Raw genomic sequence first — 21,442 nt, 5'->3', positions numbered from 1 at the left:
TATACATTGCCATATGAGCGGACGTATACACTTACATGATTTATAAATTTAACAACTTAAACATATTATTAGACAAAGCACATCCACGTATGTAATATATTAAAACAATGCAAATTTACGTAAATTTGAAAAATTTTAGTACAGAGCATGTGCCTTATTCTGGACGGTGCCATAGATCCGAACACCTATAAAATATAATTACACTCAAGTATTTAATGTAAAAGGACAAGTTTGAACATATTAATGGGATTAGCAAGGACGGATCGAGCGAAGAAAACTATAATAAATTTCTTGATCTTATTATTTTGCGTACTTTTTAATTAAATAATGATTTAAATCGTAAACTCATATCTATACTTTACATACATTATTTTTGTCAGTCAATCGATCATAAATGGTAATTATACAAAATACAATGTCTGTTTCAGATCTTCCACCAATATTCGAACTACCACCTCCTCCTCCATTTCCAGTAGAGCCACCGCCCTTGGGCCAAACGGAGATCACTACGCCTACCATTGAATCTGTTGGCGGTAATCCGGCCGACGTACACATAGAGTCAAATAAAACTCACATAGAACAAAATGACACATCGTTGATTAACGATAGCGCTTTAATTGAAAGCGACACATACAATACCTCATCCAATGCCAGCATTGGACACATTGTGACTGTAAGCAGTGTTACAGATAATCCGGGGAATGACAGTATTTACGTGGATGTAAATGTGACGTTTGATGTTTTATCAAGTAATGGTACGACAAATGAAACCGTATCAGACAATTTAGTAATTTTTGATACCTCAGGGAATATATCTGACATATCTTTTGACAAAAACTTGACAGAAAATATAAACAGCAGTGGAATTTTAACAGTAAAAAATGAATCAATGCTCAGTAATGAATCGCAATCGCTTGCACTACCTGAAATTATTGTTCCACGTGCACAGCAGTTAACTCCAGAAATCCATCAAGACAACAGTAACATGACAGCCGACACTGCTGCATCGACATATAATGAAACATTTTCTCAGAACGAAACACTTATATATGATTCAGCTAATTCACAAAATGAAACAGAAAACGTGTCAATAGAAGTAACAACTACAGATTCTGGCGTCATTGAACAACCGTTACAGCTGTCGATTGACCTTCCTCCTCCGCCCATACCTGACAGTTCTTTACTTTCATTCGAAGATAAGCCTGGCGAAACAACTATAGAAATAAGTGACCAAATGATGCAGGAAATGGTAAATATAACAGACTTTAAGACAATCAATGAAATAATACCAACAACAACACCATTTTCCATTACTAAGGCAGACTTCTCACAAATCCATATGAATTCAAGCGGTACAAATGTAACAACTTACGATATAACGACTAGAGTTTACAATATTTCCGAAACACAACCGCGGGACCCTGAAAAACCATCCGTCGACTTAGTGGGGGAAGAGGTAAATATTCAAAAGGAAGGCAAACACCAAAGCAAACCAGAGCTAGACACTTCAACGAAATTAACTAAACAACCAGCTACAAGTGGTGCCGCATTCGCGCCTGACCATCCACCTCCAATTATATTTGGTAGCCCTGAGTCTTTTATTCCTGACCCCATTGACCAAGGCCCAGTCTACGCTCAAGCAACTGTAGCTCAACGTATTCAAGGACCAACTACTGAGGCTCCACCTCCTCCTATATTTCTTCCATCAACAAAACAAGATAAAGTGATCGAAATAAATATGCCAAAAGAAGAAGTACTTTCACATCTTGATATCAACTATGAAGATCCGCGATTTATGAATACGCTAGAACTGGCAGCATTTGCTCTACAAATGTCAAAAGAGCGTGGTGATAAACGGAAACCGGGTCTTCAGACCTTTATGAGAGGCATTCCAGAAGAGACGAAGCAACGGCAAACAACAACATCGACCTCAACAACAATTCCCACAACAACAAAAACAACAACAATTGCAACGTCTTCTACTACGACTTCACCGACCACCACTACTTCTTCAGCTCAACAACCGACGAAACAAGATAAACGTTTTCTGCAACAACCAATTCAGAACAGAATTATGCCCAATTTTTTAAGAAAACTGTATGAAAGTCAATTATCTCAGATTTCAACCACACCGATTACTACCACTCGAGAGCCGACGTTATCAACAGAAGGGAAAACTAATTTTTATAAGGCTAATTACCTCCTAGAACTTTATGGACTAAATCTTCCTACAACGACCATATCACCATCAATTTCACCACGGGACACATCTCTTCGGGTTAAACCAATCGCACATATGTTTTATGACGAAAAGTATCTTTTGTCTCATCTAGGCACTGGTACGACAAGTGTCGGTCCAGTAGAAAACTTGCCGCGGAAGAAAACAGTGCCTACAATTGAACAACCCGTTTCGCATATAAATAAGCCCGATGTTAAAATAACTACGGCAGGACATGCCCCACCTGCTTTTCCCCATGAACAGCTTTTAAATAATCCGAAACGAACATCTAACATTGTACTATCGAACAGAGTCCCACCACCAGCTGGTTCTTTCGCCCACGAAAGATTGAATATCAATATGATAGATCCAACTTCTCCGAAGTCATTACCTGGTGTTACGCAGCCCAATCAAGGATTATATGATAGTTCTAAACGATCCTCCTTTATGAGGTCTTTAGATACATGGTTAAAAAGCCCAGAACTGAAACAGCCTTCATTGGAACAATTTGGTCCTGAAAATCAAGCACTGATAAAAAATCAACAAAAAGGGCAGTCTGAAACGAGACCGTTGCATCCAACCCCACACCAAGTTCCACTTGTGCCATATAATATACCTACAACAATAAGTGAAAGTTCTGCAAAAACTGTACCTACGGATACCATTGTCTCTGTCAGTAATGCGGTGTACATGTTTAAGCCAAGGGGTCACGTGTATGGGGACACAAGTATAAACGATGCTAATAACGCCATTCCAGACACCTTAATGTCGTTGAAAAGTCGTTTTAATAAAAAATGGTCTCATCAAGAATCTCAAACAAGCAATGAACACATTTCAACTGACCAAGCTAGAAGTGCCCAAACCCGGGGAAGTGATGACTTATTCAATAAAATCTTCAAAATAAATGTCAATATTCCTTCACACAACTTTGAGACTATTAGACACGATGAACAACGCCAACTACAAAAGCAACAAAAACAATTAAATGAGCAAGTAAAAAGGGAAACGATTAAACAACAACAAAGGCAACACGAACAAATTCGACTGTTGGAAAAACAGCGTTTACAGGAACAAACGTTTCAAGACGAACAAAGACGACTGGAAGAAGCGTTGAGAGCACAGGAAGTTAAAGAACAGCAACGCTTGCTAGAATTTCAAAAGGTAGAGTTACAGCTGCAGCAGCGTATTGAACAGCAAAAATTCGTTGAAGCAATACAGCAAAAGCAGAATGAAAAACAAAATCGTTTAGTTCAACGTCGTCTGGCAGATTTACAAGAACGACAACAGGAACATAGTCTCTATGATCAGCAGCGCAGTATTTTCAAACCGAAGGAGCAGGTTCGTTCGATTCCAGCAAACGAGATGCCTCTTTCGGCTCGAATTGGAATTAGAGCGACGTTACCCAATTCAGAAAGACCTCACAGATCACAAGCAGAACATATGCAAGTCTCGAGCATTCAAATTTTCCAAGCACCAGGTTTTCTTAACAGACCTAGAAACCCAATACAGAAGAGCACAACAACACCTACTACTCAGAGGCCAATTGCTTACACTACACAACAGCCACATGTGCGGGAACAATGGCATGCGCATGTGGACTGGTCTGATCTGCATGGACATTTAGGAGTTCCGTACAAAGTAAAAAGACAACAGTTTACTGCAAAGACAATGTCGCCTCAAACAACACCGTTGCCCAATCAAGTGAGAGTACAACCAGAAAAATCCTCTGCAATCTTGCTGCCGATAAATACGGTATCAACAGTCCGACCTACAGCGCTACCCCCCAACACAACACCAATACCAACAACAACAACAACAACAACAACAACAACATCAACAACAACAACACAGCGAATTATTCCACCTACAGCAGACCCTAATCCACCTCCCATCTTTGACACTAAAGTTCAAATGACATTTATGCCTATGCCACAAATCGAAAAAACAACTAAACCAAGTGTAAAGAGTCCATCTGCCGGTATACAGGTTTCGCCTAATTTCGATGGTAAGTATATGCATCTATTATACCTGACTTCTATAGAACATAATAAAAATAATTATAATAAAAATGCTAGGGCAATAATTTTTATTTTCACCCTGCACTATTACCCTCTGCCGCACTGTTATCCTCGGACGTCATGAAATTGACACGCCGCCATGTTAGTTTTATATGAAAATTATAATTAATACAACTGGCATAGCAACCTTAAAAGGCACCAATTATTATACCTGACTTCTACAGAGTATATGACATTGGCTACGAATACGGGATTTACTGATAGTATTTTACTTAAAGTCATTATCACCTGAGCACTTTGTTTACCAGCCGACAATTATTGCTGAAATATATGTCGCAGATTTATGTAGATAATTATTTGCAGCGCATACTGCATTTGATTAGTATTTACAATTTCAACTCTACGTCTCTTACGTATTTACTTACGTCTTCCTTTTTAGAACGATGCATTGGCTGCGTTTTTATAAACGAACGCTGTTTGCTGCCTGATCCAGTTCACTGCAATTACTATATCGAGTGTGTAAGGCAAAAACAATGCTGCCAGGGCTTTCAATCGAGAATGCGCACTTGGGTCGTTCTTTGATAGAAAGTCTTTCCTGTGTGTTGACCCCAAAAATGCCGACTGCCCAACTGGTAAGGTATTTAAAATTTATCTGAACAGAAATCATCATAACCTAAGAAATTGAACCGAAATTTAGGCTTAGCCGTAAACGTATCGCTATAGCCGGAATAAACTTAAAACTTGTATGCAAATTTGGAAGTATGATTCCTGATAAAGATAACATTCAGCAGGGAAATATGATGCAAAGTCTGTTTCAGACCGGTGTCGAGAGGCAGATACTAAATGGTACCCGATCCACGGTCACTGTAAGCACTACTGGTCGTGTGGAATGCGAGAAGGGGGCAGTCCATTCGCACAAAGCGAGTGCTGCCCGGACATGGGAGGATTTGTGGATGGACAGGGATGCATAGAGAACAAGAATTGTACAGACTCATGCGAAAAACCGATACAGATGGATGGACCTAAAGGTAATGTTCAACACGTTATTCATCTCTTTGTAATTTATATTTTATAAGCACTTTCTCACAATCGATTCATATTATGTATGTCTTAATCTACAAGATTAAATGCAACGTTGTCGCACTAAATTTTAACATTAACCTAGTTTACAAACCTTGAAATTTATTAAATACGTATGTATGACAATCGTATAGACGCTTTCGAGTCAGTTGAAGGGTCGACGTAATCAGGCACTACTTATTTCCAATCTAACCTTCCTTATTAGGGTGCTTCCTGCGTAAAACAGAAAAACCATCCGTATATTTTGACGGAAATGCAAACATAGAGCGCCCATGCGCGCCAGGGACGCTGTTCAATGAACAAGCGTGTACATGCGTGCAAGACGTCTCCGTAGAGCGAAGCCGGCCTGGAGGTAGATACAGAATTAATGGTCTTTCAACGCTAAATCATAGGAAACAAATTGACGGCTGAAATGAAATGGTGTTTAAAACAGTCGGTTTATTTGTCTCCTGTTGGCGGTCTGAGAGTGACAGCGGATTTTACGCAGTGCGTTGCCTGTTCGTCTAAGGTTATGTTCAGGTGTGGTACTATGGTTATGTATGGGTCTTAGAGATAAATACTACACTTTGGGAAACCTTTAGTTGGGGTCTCATGCACCTGGACATAATCTGCGTGTGTTTGTTTTCACTAAACCTTACTACATTTTAGCTCAAGCAGGCATGAAATGCTCGTGTGCGAACGCCACACTTCGGTGTGACTGTAGCGATGCATGGCCGGCTTCCAAAGCAGGTATTGCCATTATTGCATTCGCTTTCCATAAATCATATTTAATGTTTCGATTTAAATACATATACTAGCAAAATCTACTGCAATGCTTATAAGCGCATTTTCATAATGTTATTTCGCATTAAGAGGCAATGATTTCACTGCTTTAAGATAGTTGTCAATTGTTGTCAATGCATATTAATCGACCGGCGCATATTGCCATGCTTGTGTTAGTTCGGTAAACATTTGTACTCTAACGCACTTGAATGTTTTTGAAATCTTATTGGCTGAATCAATTTATTTTTGAGACAGTAAATTAATGTTTATACGGTCGCAAATTTAAATTCAGTTGTATACATCCACTGCAATTTCATTTCACTGTTTTTGCCTATGTGAATATTAATACTGACACATACACATTACAGCTTTACACTCATTACGAATTTAACGTTACTAAATTTCTCGATAGTATTTGACGTATATCTTAAATATACATTCTTCTATACACGAATGAAAATGCCCAACCCTGTACATGCACCAAATTGTCTATTCCTTTCAAAATTAGAATGTTCAGTTAAAATATTCTGTCCCTATTATCTTTCATTAATAATTTCTTCTAGCGCTAAACATGATTCTTATTGATTCAAGGACGGTGATTAAAGTTGAAACGATTTTTTCAAAGACATAAACCATTCTTTAAGATAAACGTACACTATATACTTTTTTGACACATTCATCTTTTATACCAGTCAGACAAAGATAGTTCTCCAGTAGTCTCACATTGGTCAACAATCAAAATGTCCTTTCATATATACAGGAGCTTTCAATGTTGACATTTGTGATGACGTCGAATTGATGGTGCCATTTAACATTATTTATTTCCATCATCTAAAATGTATCTTTTAATTTGAAAATGCATGAAAATACATCACATTCGCAAACGTTCGTTACCTTTCTTGAATTAAAAAAATAATTTCTACACTGTCCCAGACTAATCGGCCATGGACAATCGAGTGCGTTGGAATATGATTGTAGCGCATGGTATTTTCGCCATTTGCGACGCCACCTTTATTTAAAAATAACTACCATAAATGGAAGCGCTGAGAGCTGTAGGCGCGAAAAGAGGGATATTTCTTTTTTCATAATTCTATTCACAGGCCATAAAATATAAACCAAATCATGTTTTAAGTAGCCCTAATCTGCAACCGATAATTATCTCGGTTTCTCGCCAAGATTTATATAAGATTTTTACACATACTTTCACATTCACATTTACGTTGCAATCTTATGAACGTATTTAAATAAAGTGGTCTTTTAATTCACGTTACTTAAAACCGCATAACAGCATACGTCCCATTATGTTACCCCGGCGCATTTATTCTTTAAACATGTCTTGTCAAAAAGAAGATCTAACTATATCTGAGTTGAATTTGCGGTGCTACACCCTGAAAACAGTATTGAAAATTTCAATACAATTATCACAATACTTTGCCCCAGTCTATGTGGTTGGTCAGAATGTTTATCGTAAATTGGGTTTCATTGTTTAAAGGCATATTTTAGTACATACATTTGCATTTTACTCGCATTGCTACATTTCTTTGGGCAGATGTACGTTCACGTCTGATACATACATATATGTTCACATTTGCATCGCCCCAAGTGCTGTTTTCGTGTCGTATGAATTCACATTGATAATACAATAAATCCAAATTCCATAGAATACTGTATATATTTTGTTATTTATAAGTGTATTTCCTAAAGCAGTGTAAATGTGCAGTCAAAGATCGTATGGTCCAAATTTAAGGAAAAGTAAAATAACAACTATGGTTCTTGTCTGGTCTGCTTTCCTCTGAAAATAAGAGCGAAATGTAGATATTGTCTACCAGATCAAAGGTAATTTCTCTATGCCGTGGTATGCCCTGTATTGAAGGATAGACATACAATCATGTAACAAACAATTGATTAAAGCAGCAGGTAAAGCTAATCTTTGTCTAACAAAAATAGCATTTCAAAGAAACAGCTATAAAAATATGCCTAAATATACCTTAGCTCCTAGCCGTCGGCAGAGTAATTGGTAGAAATTAGGTAATATGTTCCGAACTGCAAAACCTTGGGCACAAAATAACATTGGCATGCATGTCTATCATTTATTGTTGCTTTAACAACAGTGCCTGAAACATAGGACGAGCTTTGATTTTCAATAGAACAACTTTGATCACTCTTACACTCTCCATAAGACATCTGTACATTCAATCACTCGATCTATCTCACACTCTCCATCAGCCTTCTGTACATTCAATCACTCGATCTCTCTCACACTCTCCATCAGACATCTGTACATTCAATCACTCGATATCTCTCACACTCTCCATCAGACATCTGTACATTCAATCACTCGATATCTCTCACACTCTCCATCAGACATCTGTACATTCAATCACTCGATCTCTCTCTCACACTCTCCATCAGCTATCTGTCTATACTTTCACTCGATTCTTCTCATACTGTGCATCCGCCATCTGTCTACACAATCGCTCGATCTTTGTCACACTGGACATGAGTCATGCATCTATACAATCACTGAATTTCTCACGCACTGGACATAAGCAATCTGTCTTTACAATCACTCGATCTCTCTCACACTCGACATTAGCTAAATATCTGTAGCATTACTCTATTTCTCTCACACTGGCCGTCAACAATTTGTCACAATCACACGATCTCTTTCACACTTGACATCAGCCATCTGTCTGTAGAATCACTCGATCTCTCACACTGTACACCAGCCATCTGTCTATAAAATAACTCGATCTTTCTCACACTGTACATTAGCTATCTGTCAATAGAATCACTCGATCATTCTCATACTGTACACAAGTCATCAACCAATAGAATCACTTGATCACCCCTATACTGTTCAGCAGTCATTTGTCTATACAAACACACGATCTCTCACACATCGGCCATCAGCCATGTGTATTTACAAACACTCGATATCTCACAAACTGGATATCAGCCATCGGTCTATACAAACACTCGATCACTCCAACACTGGATATCAGTCATCTGTCCATACAAACACTCGATATTTCACACACTTGACATCAGCCATCTGTCCATACAAACACTCGATCTCCCAACCACTGGACATCAGCCATCTGCCCATACAAACACTCGATCTCTCACATACAGGACATCGGTCATCTGTCCATACTAACACTCAATATCTCACTCACTGGACATCGGTCATTTGTCTATACAAACCCTCGATCTCTCCCACACTGGACATCGGTCATCTGTCTATACAAACCCTCGATCTCTCACACACTGGACATCGGTCATCTGTCTATACAAACCCTCGATCTCTCCCACACTGGACATCAGTCATCTGTCCATACAAACTCTCAATATCTCACTCACTGGACATCGGCCATCTGTCTATACAAACTCTCGATATCTCCCACACTGGACATCAGTCATCTGTCCATACAAACTCTCAATATCTCACACACTGGACATCAGTAATCTGTCCATACAAACACTTGATCTCTCTTACACTGGACATCAGTCATCTGTCCATACAAACACTCGATCTCTCACATACAGGACATCGGTCATCTGTCCATACTAACACTCAATATCTCACTCACTGGACATCGGTCATTTGTCTATACAAACCCTCGATCTCTCCCACACTGGACATCGGTCATCTGTCTATACAAACCCTCGATCTCTCACACACTGGACATCGGTCATCTGTCTATACAAACCCTCGATCTCTCCCACACTGGACATCAGTCATCTGTCCATACAAACTCTCAATATCTCACTCACTGGACATCGGTCATCTGTCTATACAAACTCTCGATATCTCCCACACTGGACATCAGTCATCTGTCCATACAAACTCTCAATATCTCACACACTGGACATCAGTAATCTGTCCATACAAACACTTGATCTCTCTTACACTGGACATCAGTCATCTGTCCATACAAACACTCGATCTCTCACACACTGGACATCAGTCATCTGTCCATTTAAACACTCGATCTCTCACACACTGGACATCAGCCATCTGTCCATACAAACTCTCAATATCTCACACACTGGACATCAGTCATCTGTCCATACAACACTCGATCTCCAATACACTGGACATCAGTAATCTGTCCATACAAACACAAAATATCTCACACACTGGACATCAGTCATCTGTACCTACAAACACTCAATCTCCCACACACTGGACATCAGTAATCTGTCAATACAAACACTCGATCTCTCACACACCGGACTTCAGCCATCTGTCCATACAAACTCTCAATATCTCACACACTGGACATCAGTCATCTGTCAATACAAACACTCGATCTCTCACACACCGGACTTCAGCCATCTGTCCATACAAACTCTCAATATCTCACACACTGGACATCAGTCATCTGTCCATACAAACACTCGATCTCCAATACACTGGACATCAGTCATCTGTCATACAAACACAAAATATTTCACACACTGGACATCAGTCATCTGTCCATACAAACACTCAAACTCCACACACTGGACCAGTCATATGTCCATACAAACACTCATATCTCACACACTGGACATCAGTCATCTGTCCATTCAAACACTCGATATCTCCCAACCACTGGACATCAGCATATATCCGTACAAACACTCGATCTCCCAACCACTGGACATCAGCATCTGTCTATACAAACATTCAATCTCACAACCACTGGACATCAGCCATATGTCCATACAAACACTCATATCTCGCACACTGGACATCAGGCATCTGTCCATACAAGCACTCGATCTCTCAACAACAGGACATCAGTCATCGTTCCATACAAGCACTCGATATCTCACAAACTGGACATCAGTCATCTGTCCTTACAAACACTCGATCTCCAAACCACTGGACATCAGTCATCTGTCCATACAAACACTCAATATTTTGCACAGGGACATCAGCTATCTGTCCATACAAACACTCAATCTCTCCAACATAGACATCAGTCATCTGTCCCTACACCACTCGATCTCTCACACACTGGACATCAGTCATCTGTCCGATAAACACTCGATCTCCCAACCACTGGACATCAGCCATCTGTCCATACAAACACTCGATCTCCCACCACTGGACATCAGTCGTCTGTCCATACAAACACTCAATATCTCGCACACTGGACATCAGTCATCTGTCCATACAACACTTGATCTCTCACACACTGGACATCAGTCATATGTCCATACAAACACTCAATATCTTACACACTGGACATCAGCCATCTGTCCATACAAAACTCAATATCTCGCACACTGGACATCAGCCATCTGTCCATACCAACACTCACTATCTCACACAATGGACATCAGTCATTGTCCATACAAACACTCAATATATCGCACACTGAACATCAGTCATCTGTCCATACAAACACTCGATCTCCCAACCAATGGACACTCAATATCTCGCACACTGGCATCAGCAATCTGTCCATACAAACACTCAATATCGCACACACTGGACATCAGTCACCTGTCCATACACACATCAATATATCGCACACTGAACATCATCATCTGTCCATACAACTCGATCTCCCAACCAATGACACTCCATATCACAAACTCAATATCTCGCACACTGGACATCAGCAATCTGTCCATAAAACACTCAATATCGCACACACTGGACATCAGTCACCTGTCCATACAAACACTCAATATATCGCACACTGAACATCAGCCATCTGTCCATACAAACACTCAATATCGCACACTGAACATCAGAATCTGTCCATACAAACACTCGATCTCCCAACCAATGGACATCAGCCATATGACCATACAAACACTCAATATCTCGCACACTGGACATCAGCTATCTGTCCATACTAAACACTCATATCTCACTCACTGGACATCAGCCATCTGTCCATACAAACACATCAATATCTCGCACACTGGACATCAGCCATCTGTCCATACTAAAAATCATATCTCGCCCACTGGACATCAGTCATCTGTCCATACAAACACTCGATCTCCACAACCATGACATCATCATCTGTCCATACAAACACTCGATCTCTCACACTGGACATCAGTCATTTGTCCATACAAACACTCGATCTCTCACACACGGACATCATTCATCTGTCCATACAAACACTCGATCTCACACACGGACATCATTCATCTGTCCATACAAACACTTGATCTCTCACACTCTGGACATCAGCCATCTGTCCATAAAACACTCGATCTCTCACACACTGGACATCAGTCATTTGTCCATACAAACTCGATCTTCGCACACTGGACATCATTCATCTGTCCATACAAACACTCAAGATCTCACGAACAGGACATCAGTCATCTGTCCATACAAACACTCGATCTCCCACACTCTGGACATCAGCCATCTGTCCATACAAACACTGACTCTCACACTCTGGACATCAGTCCATCTGTCCATACAAACACTCGATCTCTCACACTGGACATCAGGCATTGTCCATACAAACACTCGATCTCCCAACCAATGGACAGTCATCTGTCCATACAAACACTCGATCTCGCACACTGGACATCAGCATCTGTCCTACAAACACTCACTATCTCACACACTGGACATCAGTCATCTGTCCATACAAACACTCAATATATCGCACACTGAACATCAGTCATATGTCCATACAACACTCGAACTCCCAACCAATGGACATCAGCCACTGTCATAGCAATACACTCAATATCTCTCACACTGGACATCAGCCATCTGTCCATACTAAACAATATCGCACTGAATCAGTCATCTGTCCATAAACACTCGATCTCTCACCAATGGACATCAGCCATCTGTCCATACAAACACTCGATCTCTCACACTGGACATCAGCCATCTGTCCATACAAAATCGATATCTCACCCACTGAGACATCAGCATCTGTCCATACACACTCGATCTCTCACACACTGGACATCAGTCATCTGTCCATACAAACACTCGATCTCCCAACCAATAGACATCATCATCTGTCCATACAAACACTCGATCTCTCACACACTTGACATCAGTCATCTGTCCATACAAACACTCGATCTCTCACAACTGAATCAGTCATCTGTCCATACAAACATCAATAGCTCCGAACAGGACATCAGCCATCTGTCCATACAAACACTCGATCTCCCACACTCTGGACACCAGCCATCTGTCCATATAAACACTTGATCTCTCACACTGGACATCAGCCATCTGTCCATACAAACAATCGATCTCCCACAACTCTGGACATGAGCATCTGTCCATACAAACACTCGATCTCTCACACTCTGGACATCAGCCATCTGTCCATACAAACAATCGTCTCCAACTGACATGAGTCATCTGTCCATACAAACCTCGATCTCTCACACTCTGACATCAGCCATCTGTCCATACAAACACTCGATCTCTCACACACTGGACTCAGGCATCTGTCCATACAAACACTCGATCTCAACCATACAGCAGCCATCATACATCACTCAATATCTCGCACACTGTATATCAGCAATTTGTCTATGCAATCGCTTGATCCTCAAACACTGGACATCAGCTTTTTGTCTGAACAATCACTCGATCCACTAATCTTACAGTATAATTAAAGTGAAAACGTCCTTATAGCAATATAAATATGCGTGTGACGTGACCTTCGTGTCCAAACAAGCTAATACTCAAGCAAGCTGTCCCTTTGTTTGTGTGTTTTTACCTATCTATATTTGATTTCTGGTTGATTAATATTAACCTCACCATTGCATAGATCTTAGTTGTTAAATACTACATGATAATTATACGGATAGATCTAAAAGCACTGCTTGCATAATATATGCTCTGTATCGAAACCACATATAGTATTATTATTTACTAACAAAACTAATAACCCGGAGCAATGTTGTAAATTGTAATAATGTTCATAAGAATATAACTTTAGAACCCATATATAAAGGTTTAGATAGAATTTAAGAGCACTGAATACTAATTTGATTAATAAAATCAATAATAAAACTTTAACCATTTTACTGATTAACACTACCAGCAATTACCGACATCGAAACGTTAGCATGATAGAAGCGGCGGCAGCAGACACTCGTGGTTGTCCAAACTGAAATATCCGCTGTTTTCAGCCGGCAGTTGCGCGCCTATTCTATCGATGACATTCAATGATAGCAAGATAGGGACGAGTCCAATACGAAACAACATATAGGGGTGGAAGGCGTGACAACATCTATTCAAGGCGAAGGCTTGTTTAGCGGAAGTGGAAGACTTGTCCTGTGGCGCTACGCCAACTACATGTTTCCAGTGGTCTTTGCTGTGAGGTACAGAATTAATTTTGCAATTGTGTAGCAATGTGTTAGCTGTAGCCATTATAACTCAATCAATTTAAGCAACAGTTATGTAACAATCCCATTACAAAATATGAAGGTGACTCATCGTAAGGGGCACAATATAGGTTGATGGAAATATATAGATAAATGCATTATTTTGTTTTACTCATGTTGAAAATAATAAAATAGAAAAAATATCAGCCTTTATTAATGTGTATAATGTGGCCACAAATTCCCCAGTTAAATCTGCACACAAATCATATGTTGTTGTTTTTATTTGATTATTTAAGTCAAATGAGCTAAAGATAATACTGCTTAAAATTACAAAAAAAATAATAATATGTAGATTAATTCTGCATGAACCTATATTGTGAGGCCTCATTAAAATGACAGTTGTGTAATGAAATGTTTAGGAAAATAACTATGTTGTTTGCAGACTGCGGTTCCTATCAGCCAGCACAGAACCGCGATACCAAACCGTCCTATCAACTGTGACACAAAGAGCACGCAGCAGCCGTCGTTTGAGGTGTCCATCGACACGCTGTACCACGAGGTCATATTCAAGGTCGACACCTATACAGGAGTCGCCAAGAAGTTTAAAATAATGTACAATGTAAGCACACTAGGTTAGCAAGATACAGATTCTAGTTCAGTCTAGTATGTCTGTTCTGTCTAGTTCAGGGCTGGTTAGCCGTCTAGTTCATGGCTGGGCAACCTGTCTAGTTCAGGGCTGAGCAGCTGTCTATTTCAGGGCTGTGCAGCTGTCTAGTTCAGGGCTAGGTAACCTGTCTAGTTCAGGGCTGAGCAGCTGTTTATTTCAGGGCTAGGCAGCTGTCTATTTCAGGGCTGAACAGCTGTCTAGTTCAGGGCTGGGCAACCTGTCTAGTTCAGGGCTGAGCAGCTGTCTATTTCAGGGCTGTACAACTGTCTAGTTCAGGGCTGAGCAGCTGTTTATTTCAGGGCTGAGCAGCTGTCTGGTTCAGGGCTAGTTAGCCGTCTAGTTCAGGGCTGGGCAACCTGTCTAGTTCAGGGCTGAGCAGCTGTCTAGTTCAGGGCTGTACAACTGTCTAGTTCAGGTCTGGCCAGCTGTCTAGTTTAGGACTGGGCAGCTGTCTAGTTCAGGGTTGGGCAGCCTGTCTAGTTCAGTTTTGGGCAGTCTGTCTAGTTCAGGGCTGGGCAAACTGTCTAGTTTAGGGTTGGTCAGCCTGTATAGTTCATGGTTGGGCAGCCTGTCTAGTTCAGGGTTGGACAGCTGTCTAGTTCAGGGTTGGGTAGCATGTCTATTTCAGGGTTGTACAGATCGTCTAGTTCAGGGCTATGCAGCTGTCTAGTTCAGGGTTGGGCGCCTGTTAAGTTCAGGGTTGGGCAGCCTGTTAAGTTCAGGGTTGGGCAACCTGTCTAGTTCTGAAATGTGCAACTGTTTAGTATAGGGTTGGGCAGCCTGTCTAGTTTAGGCTTGGGCAGCCTGTCTAGTTCAGGGCTGTGCAGTCCGTTTAGTTTAGGGTTGGGCAGACTGTTTAGTTCAGGGTTGAGCATCCTGTCTAGTTCAGGGCTGGGTAGCTGTCTAGTCCAGGGCTGGCCAGACTGTCTAGTTCAGGGCTGGGTAGCTGTTTAGTCCAGGGCTGGGCATCTGTGTAGTTCAGGGCTGGGCAAATATCTAGTCCAGGACTGTGCAGCCTATCTAGTTCAGGGCTGTGCAGACTGTCTAGTTCAGGGCTTGGCATCTGTCTAGTTCAGGGCTATGCAGCTGTCTAGTCCAGGACTATGCAGCCTAGCTAGTTCAGGGCTGCGCATCTGTCTAGTTCAGGGTGCGCATCTGTCTAGTTCAGGACTGGGCAGACTGTCTAGTTCAGGGCTGGGCAGCTGTCTAGTTCAGGGTAGCAGCGTCTAGTTCGGTGCTGGGCATCTTTCTAGTTCAGGCTATGCAGCTGTCTAGTTCAAGACTGGGCAGCTGTCTAGTTCAAGACATGGCCGCATATCTAGGACAAAGGTAGTGCAGTTTTCGCCTTTTGGAGATACATGGTAGAGATATTTAACACTGGCTTAATACAAGAACCCCACGAGTTAATGTCCAAGATGGAGAGATATGTGTTTGTTGCCTCGGGCAGATGGCATCTGACTCCCTTGAACATCGCGACATAACGTATCATAGCCTTCGATCACTTAACACAGGGTTACAGTAACGTGTCAGACCGTGGTTACAACGTGAGCAAGCGTCGACCAGTGTGACACAATTGCCCGAGTTCTTTACTTTCCAATCCATGATTTATATTATTTATTGCCAGACATCTTGTGATGTAAATTCACGAGCAAAGCGCCCCCTTTAGTTATATAATGTATTGATCAACGACTACTTTAAATATCGAATTTCTTTACATTGGCTGTGACTGCACGAGTTTATATTCGTATATTTCAAATAATCATAGATATCTGGGTGATGATTGGTATGTGAGAATTTGTGTTTCATGTTACTTTGGGTTTCATATATGCATGACATATGTTGTTTCAAAACTAAAAGCTCATCTGATTAATTAAAAAAAAACATGTGTTTGTTTGATAAAAGGGTTAAGCTGTATTTATGTAACATGTGAAATACATTACTATTAAGGTGACACTCTTTCAAAACGCGGAAAAAATATTATTTTTCTGCAATATTTAAGAAGTAACTAACTACAAAAAATGATTCTATTACTACTAAAAACTTAATTAAGTCACTGTCAAAACAACTAAATACTCGCAAAGCTTTTCATTTTAACTGCAAATAAACACGACTGTTTAACATAACACCTTCTTGCAATGGCAACCTGGATGCAATTAAATCGTATTATGATTATTGCTAAGTTTACCTGGTTGCTCTTAAATTGTGTGTATGCTATAGGCATAATTGCATAAATTCATTTAAAGCTGCACTCTCACAGATTTTCCATTTTTACAACGTTTTTTTTAGTCTTGGAATGAGCAAATAATTGCATAAATTTCTGCTAACCAATGATTTAAGATTGCTGACAAAAAATCAGATCGTAGATTTTGATATTCCCATTCGAAAATTAATGTTTTATGTTTAAACCAACGGTTTAAGAAAAATGCATTAAACATCATTTTTTTTAACTTAAATATAAACATCTGCGATGTAATTTTTGTCAGCAGTCTTATAAAGCTAGTTTCCATGGACTTTCGCAAAAATTGGCTCGTTCCAAGACAAAAAAAAAAAAAAGTTGTCAAACGTTCAATCTGTGAGAGTGCAACTTTAAGGTTTTTGTATATTGTATGGTTGCCTCCACTGCGGAGCATGCAACAAGTCTGGCGGTGTTATTTAATGACTCTTCTGGCCTTTGGAAAATTCAACTTTTAAAAACAAAACCGATCCATCAAACAAGCTATTACTATAATTCACGCAGAAAATGCATTACGACTATTGATATCCGAACTGCATTGACAAAACGATGCCGAGGGATGTTGTTTAATCAAAGTAGTTTTATTGGTTTGGCAAGCATTCACGTAGGCACCGTATTAATCACACATCAAATGCAGATAAAATGCAGATAGGGCTTGGTTTTGTACAATCTATGCATAATTGTTATCGATGCAAACTTCAAAACTTCCTGTTTCCAACTGGACATGCAATATCAAACACTGTGTTAAATGTCAGCTGATTAAAAAAACCCATTATCTTCCAATATAATATTTATAAATTTAACTTATACAAAAACATGTACGTTAAGTTAGCGGTGGCGGCCTAGGGTCATAGCGGTGTGAAGTTAGCGGTCTGACGGCCTAGCAGCCTATCGGCGTGAAGTGGCCTTGTGGCTAGCGGTTTTCCGTGTAGTTAGTGACCTTGCGGCCAGCAGTCTAACGGCGTGAAGTTAGTGACCTTGCGGCCAGCGGTCTATCGGCGTGAAGTTAGTGGCCTCGTGGCGTGCAGTTAGCGGTCTGTGGCCTAGCAGTCTAACGGCGTGAAGTTAGTGACCTTGCGGCCAGCGGTCTATCGGCGTGAAGTTAGTGACCTTGCGGCCAGCGGTCTATCGGCGTGAAGTTAGTGGCCTCGTGGCGTGCAGTTAGCGGTCTGTGGCCTAGCAGTCTAACGGCGTGAAGTTAGACCTTGCGGCCAGCGGTCTATCGGCGTAAAGTTAGTGGCCTCGTGGCGTGCAGTTAGCGGCTATGTTGCCTCTATTTCAAAGCAATTGTTAATGCGTTTCTTGGTGCAAACCAATTGTCTTATATAACATGTTTTTTTGTAAAATGTAATATTTTACTTATCAAGAAGAATTGTCACATGTAATTGCTGAATGCGCCAACACTGTCCACTTACTTGGTGAGCGTTTAGTGCAGGTATTGTCAAATTGTTTAAAATATTTTGTAACTGAACTTGTTAGCCTTGATGCCATTGGCCTCTGTCCCCGTCTTCTTGGCGCTCATTTGCCACCATTACTTGATAGCTCTAAGGCAAAAACAAAAAATTGTTTGTTTAGGGTAACCTTCCCAAAATTTCCAGGTAGGGTAGGTAGGGATTTTTTTTTATTTTTTTTTTTCAAAATCTGTTCAGAGTGTTTTCTTGCACATGGCAGTCTTTCTACATTACTGTCATTGCCTGACTTTGTTTTATCATATAAACAATAATTCTGATTAAAATCTGCATTTATCCGCCCACAGTTTTTTTGTGACCATAAAAACACTACATACTATATTACAGCACAACACGTGGACAGAAGTGGACGTTATATATGACGGAGAAAGAATTGTGGGCGCGGTGGACCGGCGACCGAGAAATATGTTTGCTGCAGGTGCTTTATTTTATTAAATAAATATCATTCTTATCATATTCACATAATAATTACTATTAATATTACTATTATATGGATTATGATTATGATTATGATGATTGATAATTATTATTATTATTATTATTATTATTATTATTATTATTATTATTATTATTATTATTATTATTATTATTATTATTATTGTCATCATTCTGATGATGATGATGATGATGATGATGATGATGATGATGATGATGATGATGATGATTGCTTTTGTTATTATTTATTTGTTTGTCCAGAGTTTTTTCATTGCTAACGCCATTGTTACTTTACTACTCTGAAATTTCATTGACACACTTGTGATCTGCAGTTCTTCTGAAACCTGTTTAAGCTATGTTTGAACGATTTAAATTTATCAGCAAATAATGGGAAAAAATCCCGTTTAGAAGTTTACAATGATGCCGCTACCAACAAGGTGCTAAACTACCGCCGAATGACGGCCCATGCTGCATTTCTGGAACACTGATGTTCTGATCATCCGGCCCATGCTGCATGTCTGGAACACTGATGTTCTGATCAACCGGCCCATGCTGCATGTCTGGAACACTGATGTTCTGAACAACCGGCCCATGCTGCATGCCTGAAACACTGATGTTCTGAACAACCGGCCCATGTTGCATGCCTGAAACACTGATGTTCTGATCAACCGGCCCATGCTGCATGCCTGAAACACTGATGTTCTGAACAACCGGCCCATGCTGCATGCCTGAAACACTGATGTTCTGAACAACCGGCTCATGTTGCATGCCTGAAAAACTGATGTTCTGAACAACCGGCCCATGCTACATGCATAAAACACTGATGTTCTGAACAACCGGCCCATGTTGCATGCCTGAAACACTGATGTTCTGATCGACCGGCCCATGTTGCATGCCTGAAACACTGATGTTCTGATCAACCGGCCCATGCTACATGCCTGAAACACTGATGTTCTGAACAACCGGCCCATGCTACATGCCTGAAACACTGATGTTCTGAACAACCGGCCCATGTTGCATGCCTAAAACACTGATGTTCTGAACAACCGGCCCATGTTGCATGCCTGAAACACTGATGTTCTGATCGACCGGCCCATGTTGCATGCCTGAAACACTAATGTTCTGATCAACCGGCCCATGCTACATGCCTGAAACACTGATGTTCTGAACAACCGGCCCATGCTACATGCCTGAAACACTGATGTTCTGAACAACCGGCCCATGTTGCATGTCTGAAACACTGATGTTCTGATCAACAGGCCCATGCTGCATGCCTGAAACACTGATGTTCTTAACAACATTGATGTGTTTTGCAATATCCCAATCTGGTGTTTCAAAGAAAATTTCAATATTGCCTGAAGAAGTCATATATAGCGTTCAGTAATGTATGCTATGTTTCCTTATTTTTGCAGGTGGGATCGAGACCCGTCCCTACCCCATTAGTGTCGGCTCCTGCAGTAGGTCCTCTGGCTTCAAGGGACTCATGGACGATGTAAGTAGAGTTTACATAATGACAAAATCAAACTGGCTGGGATAAGAAAATGAGAATTAATTAAAGTTTCCGTTGATGGTACAATTTATAGGCATAAATTAAAGCTCTATAGAGATTTTGAGTCGGTTAGTTTTACTTGTTTAAAGAGAGACTCGTTCAAAGGTTTTATGTTTGCGACATTGTTTTTTTTTGGAAATTATTTAAATGATAAAGGTTTTTTTCTCTCTGTTATAAACAAAGACCAACTAGCAACTTCAAGATACTCGCTGGAAACGAAATATGTAAATCCAAACCTTAAATACCATTTCGTATCATTCCTCACGTATTTTCAACATTTTTCAATAATTATTGACGTTATAGAGCTTATTTAAAATGTTGTAGATCTTTAACAATTGGTTGCATTTATCATAATCCAGACGAAATAAGAAACTAGTAATCAATGTGTGATAACACAAAACGAGAAAGTCCCACTGAGATAGGTTATATATCTGTATATCACTTACAGCTCATGAACGATCTATTATTTGTTTCAGGTTAACATGTACGAGGATTGTGTCCCTGACGAGATGTACGGCATATTCATGTCCGTCTTGGAATAGTTCCTCTCTGAATAACATACCGCTGAAATGAAGAAAACGGTTATAGGTTATATTAAACATTTCTAGCTGTTCTATACCGAGTTTAACGCTTTGTATATATTTACATGATCGCACATTATATATAACTTATTTAATAAT

At 40.2% G+C, this 21,442-nt stretch overlaps 2 protein-coding genes across 4 annotated transcripts in view; both read left to right on the top strand.

Moving 5' to 3' along the window:
- LOC128229985 (mucin-5AC-like) overlaps positions 1-14,902 on the top strand; it is a 25,734-nt gene extending 10,832 nt beyond the window's left edge. Inside the window, exons 3-8 of one of the 3 annotated variants that reach the window (XM_052941947.1) lie at positions 429-4,223; positions 4,676-4,868; positions 5,055-5,264; positions 5,965-6,045; positions 14,215-14,406; positions 14,852-14,902. In XM_052941947.1, coding sequence (XP_052797907.1) covers positions 429-4,223; positions 4,676-4,818 — 3,938 coding nt within the window. In that variant the 3' untranslated portion in view covers positions 4,819-4,868; positions 5,055-5,264; positions 5,965-6,045; positions 14,215-14,406; positions 14,852-14,902. Of the gene's footprint in view, positions 1-428; positions 4,224-4,675; positions 4,869-5,054; positions 5,265-5,521; positions 5,669-5,964; positions 6,046-14,214; positions 14,407-14,851 lie in introns of those variants that run through there. The other 2 variants (XM_052941946.1, XM_052941948.1) reach the window with 2 other exon arrangements.
- On the top strand, positions 5,126-21,442 carry LOC128231066 (uncharacterized). Its single transcript, XM_052943487.1, has 6 exons — positions 5,126-5,264; positions 5,522-5,646; positions 14,852-15,028; positions 19,106-19,196; positions 20,626-20,705; positions 21,239-21,442. The coding sequence occupies exons 1-6, from the start codon at positions 5,126-5,128 to the stop codon at positions 21,302-21,304; spliced, it is 678 nt and encodes a 225-aa protein (XP_052799447.1). The 3' UTR covers positions 21,305-21,442.

The sequence above is a fragment of the Mya arenaria genome, chromosome 4, assembly GCF_026914265.1.
Source record: "Mya arenaria isolate MELC-2E11 chromosome 4, ASM2691426v1".
Classification (NCBI taxonomy): domain Eukaryota; kingdom Metazoa; phylum Mollusca; class Bivalvia; order Myida; family Myidae; genus Mya; species Mya arenaria.
The sequence above is the reverse complement of the archived record's forward strand: the minus strand, read 5'-3'. Positions and strand labels throughout refer to the sequence as shown.

Bases quoted from the DNA above. Each gene is read 5' to 3' on its own strand.
- LOC128231066 (XM_052943487.1), top strand. From the start codon at position 5,126: ATGCGAGAAGGGGGCAGTCCATTCGCACAAAGCGAGTGCTGCCCGGAC. The intron at 5,265-5,521 runs GTAATGTTCAAC...CTTCCTTATTAG, and splicing joins ACAGATGGATGGACCTAAAG to GGTGCTTCCTGCGTAAAACA. The intron at 20,706-21,238 runs GTAAGTAGAGTT...TATTTGTTTCAG, and splicing joins TCAAGGGACTCATGGACGAT to GTTAACATGTACGAGGATTG.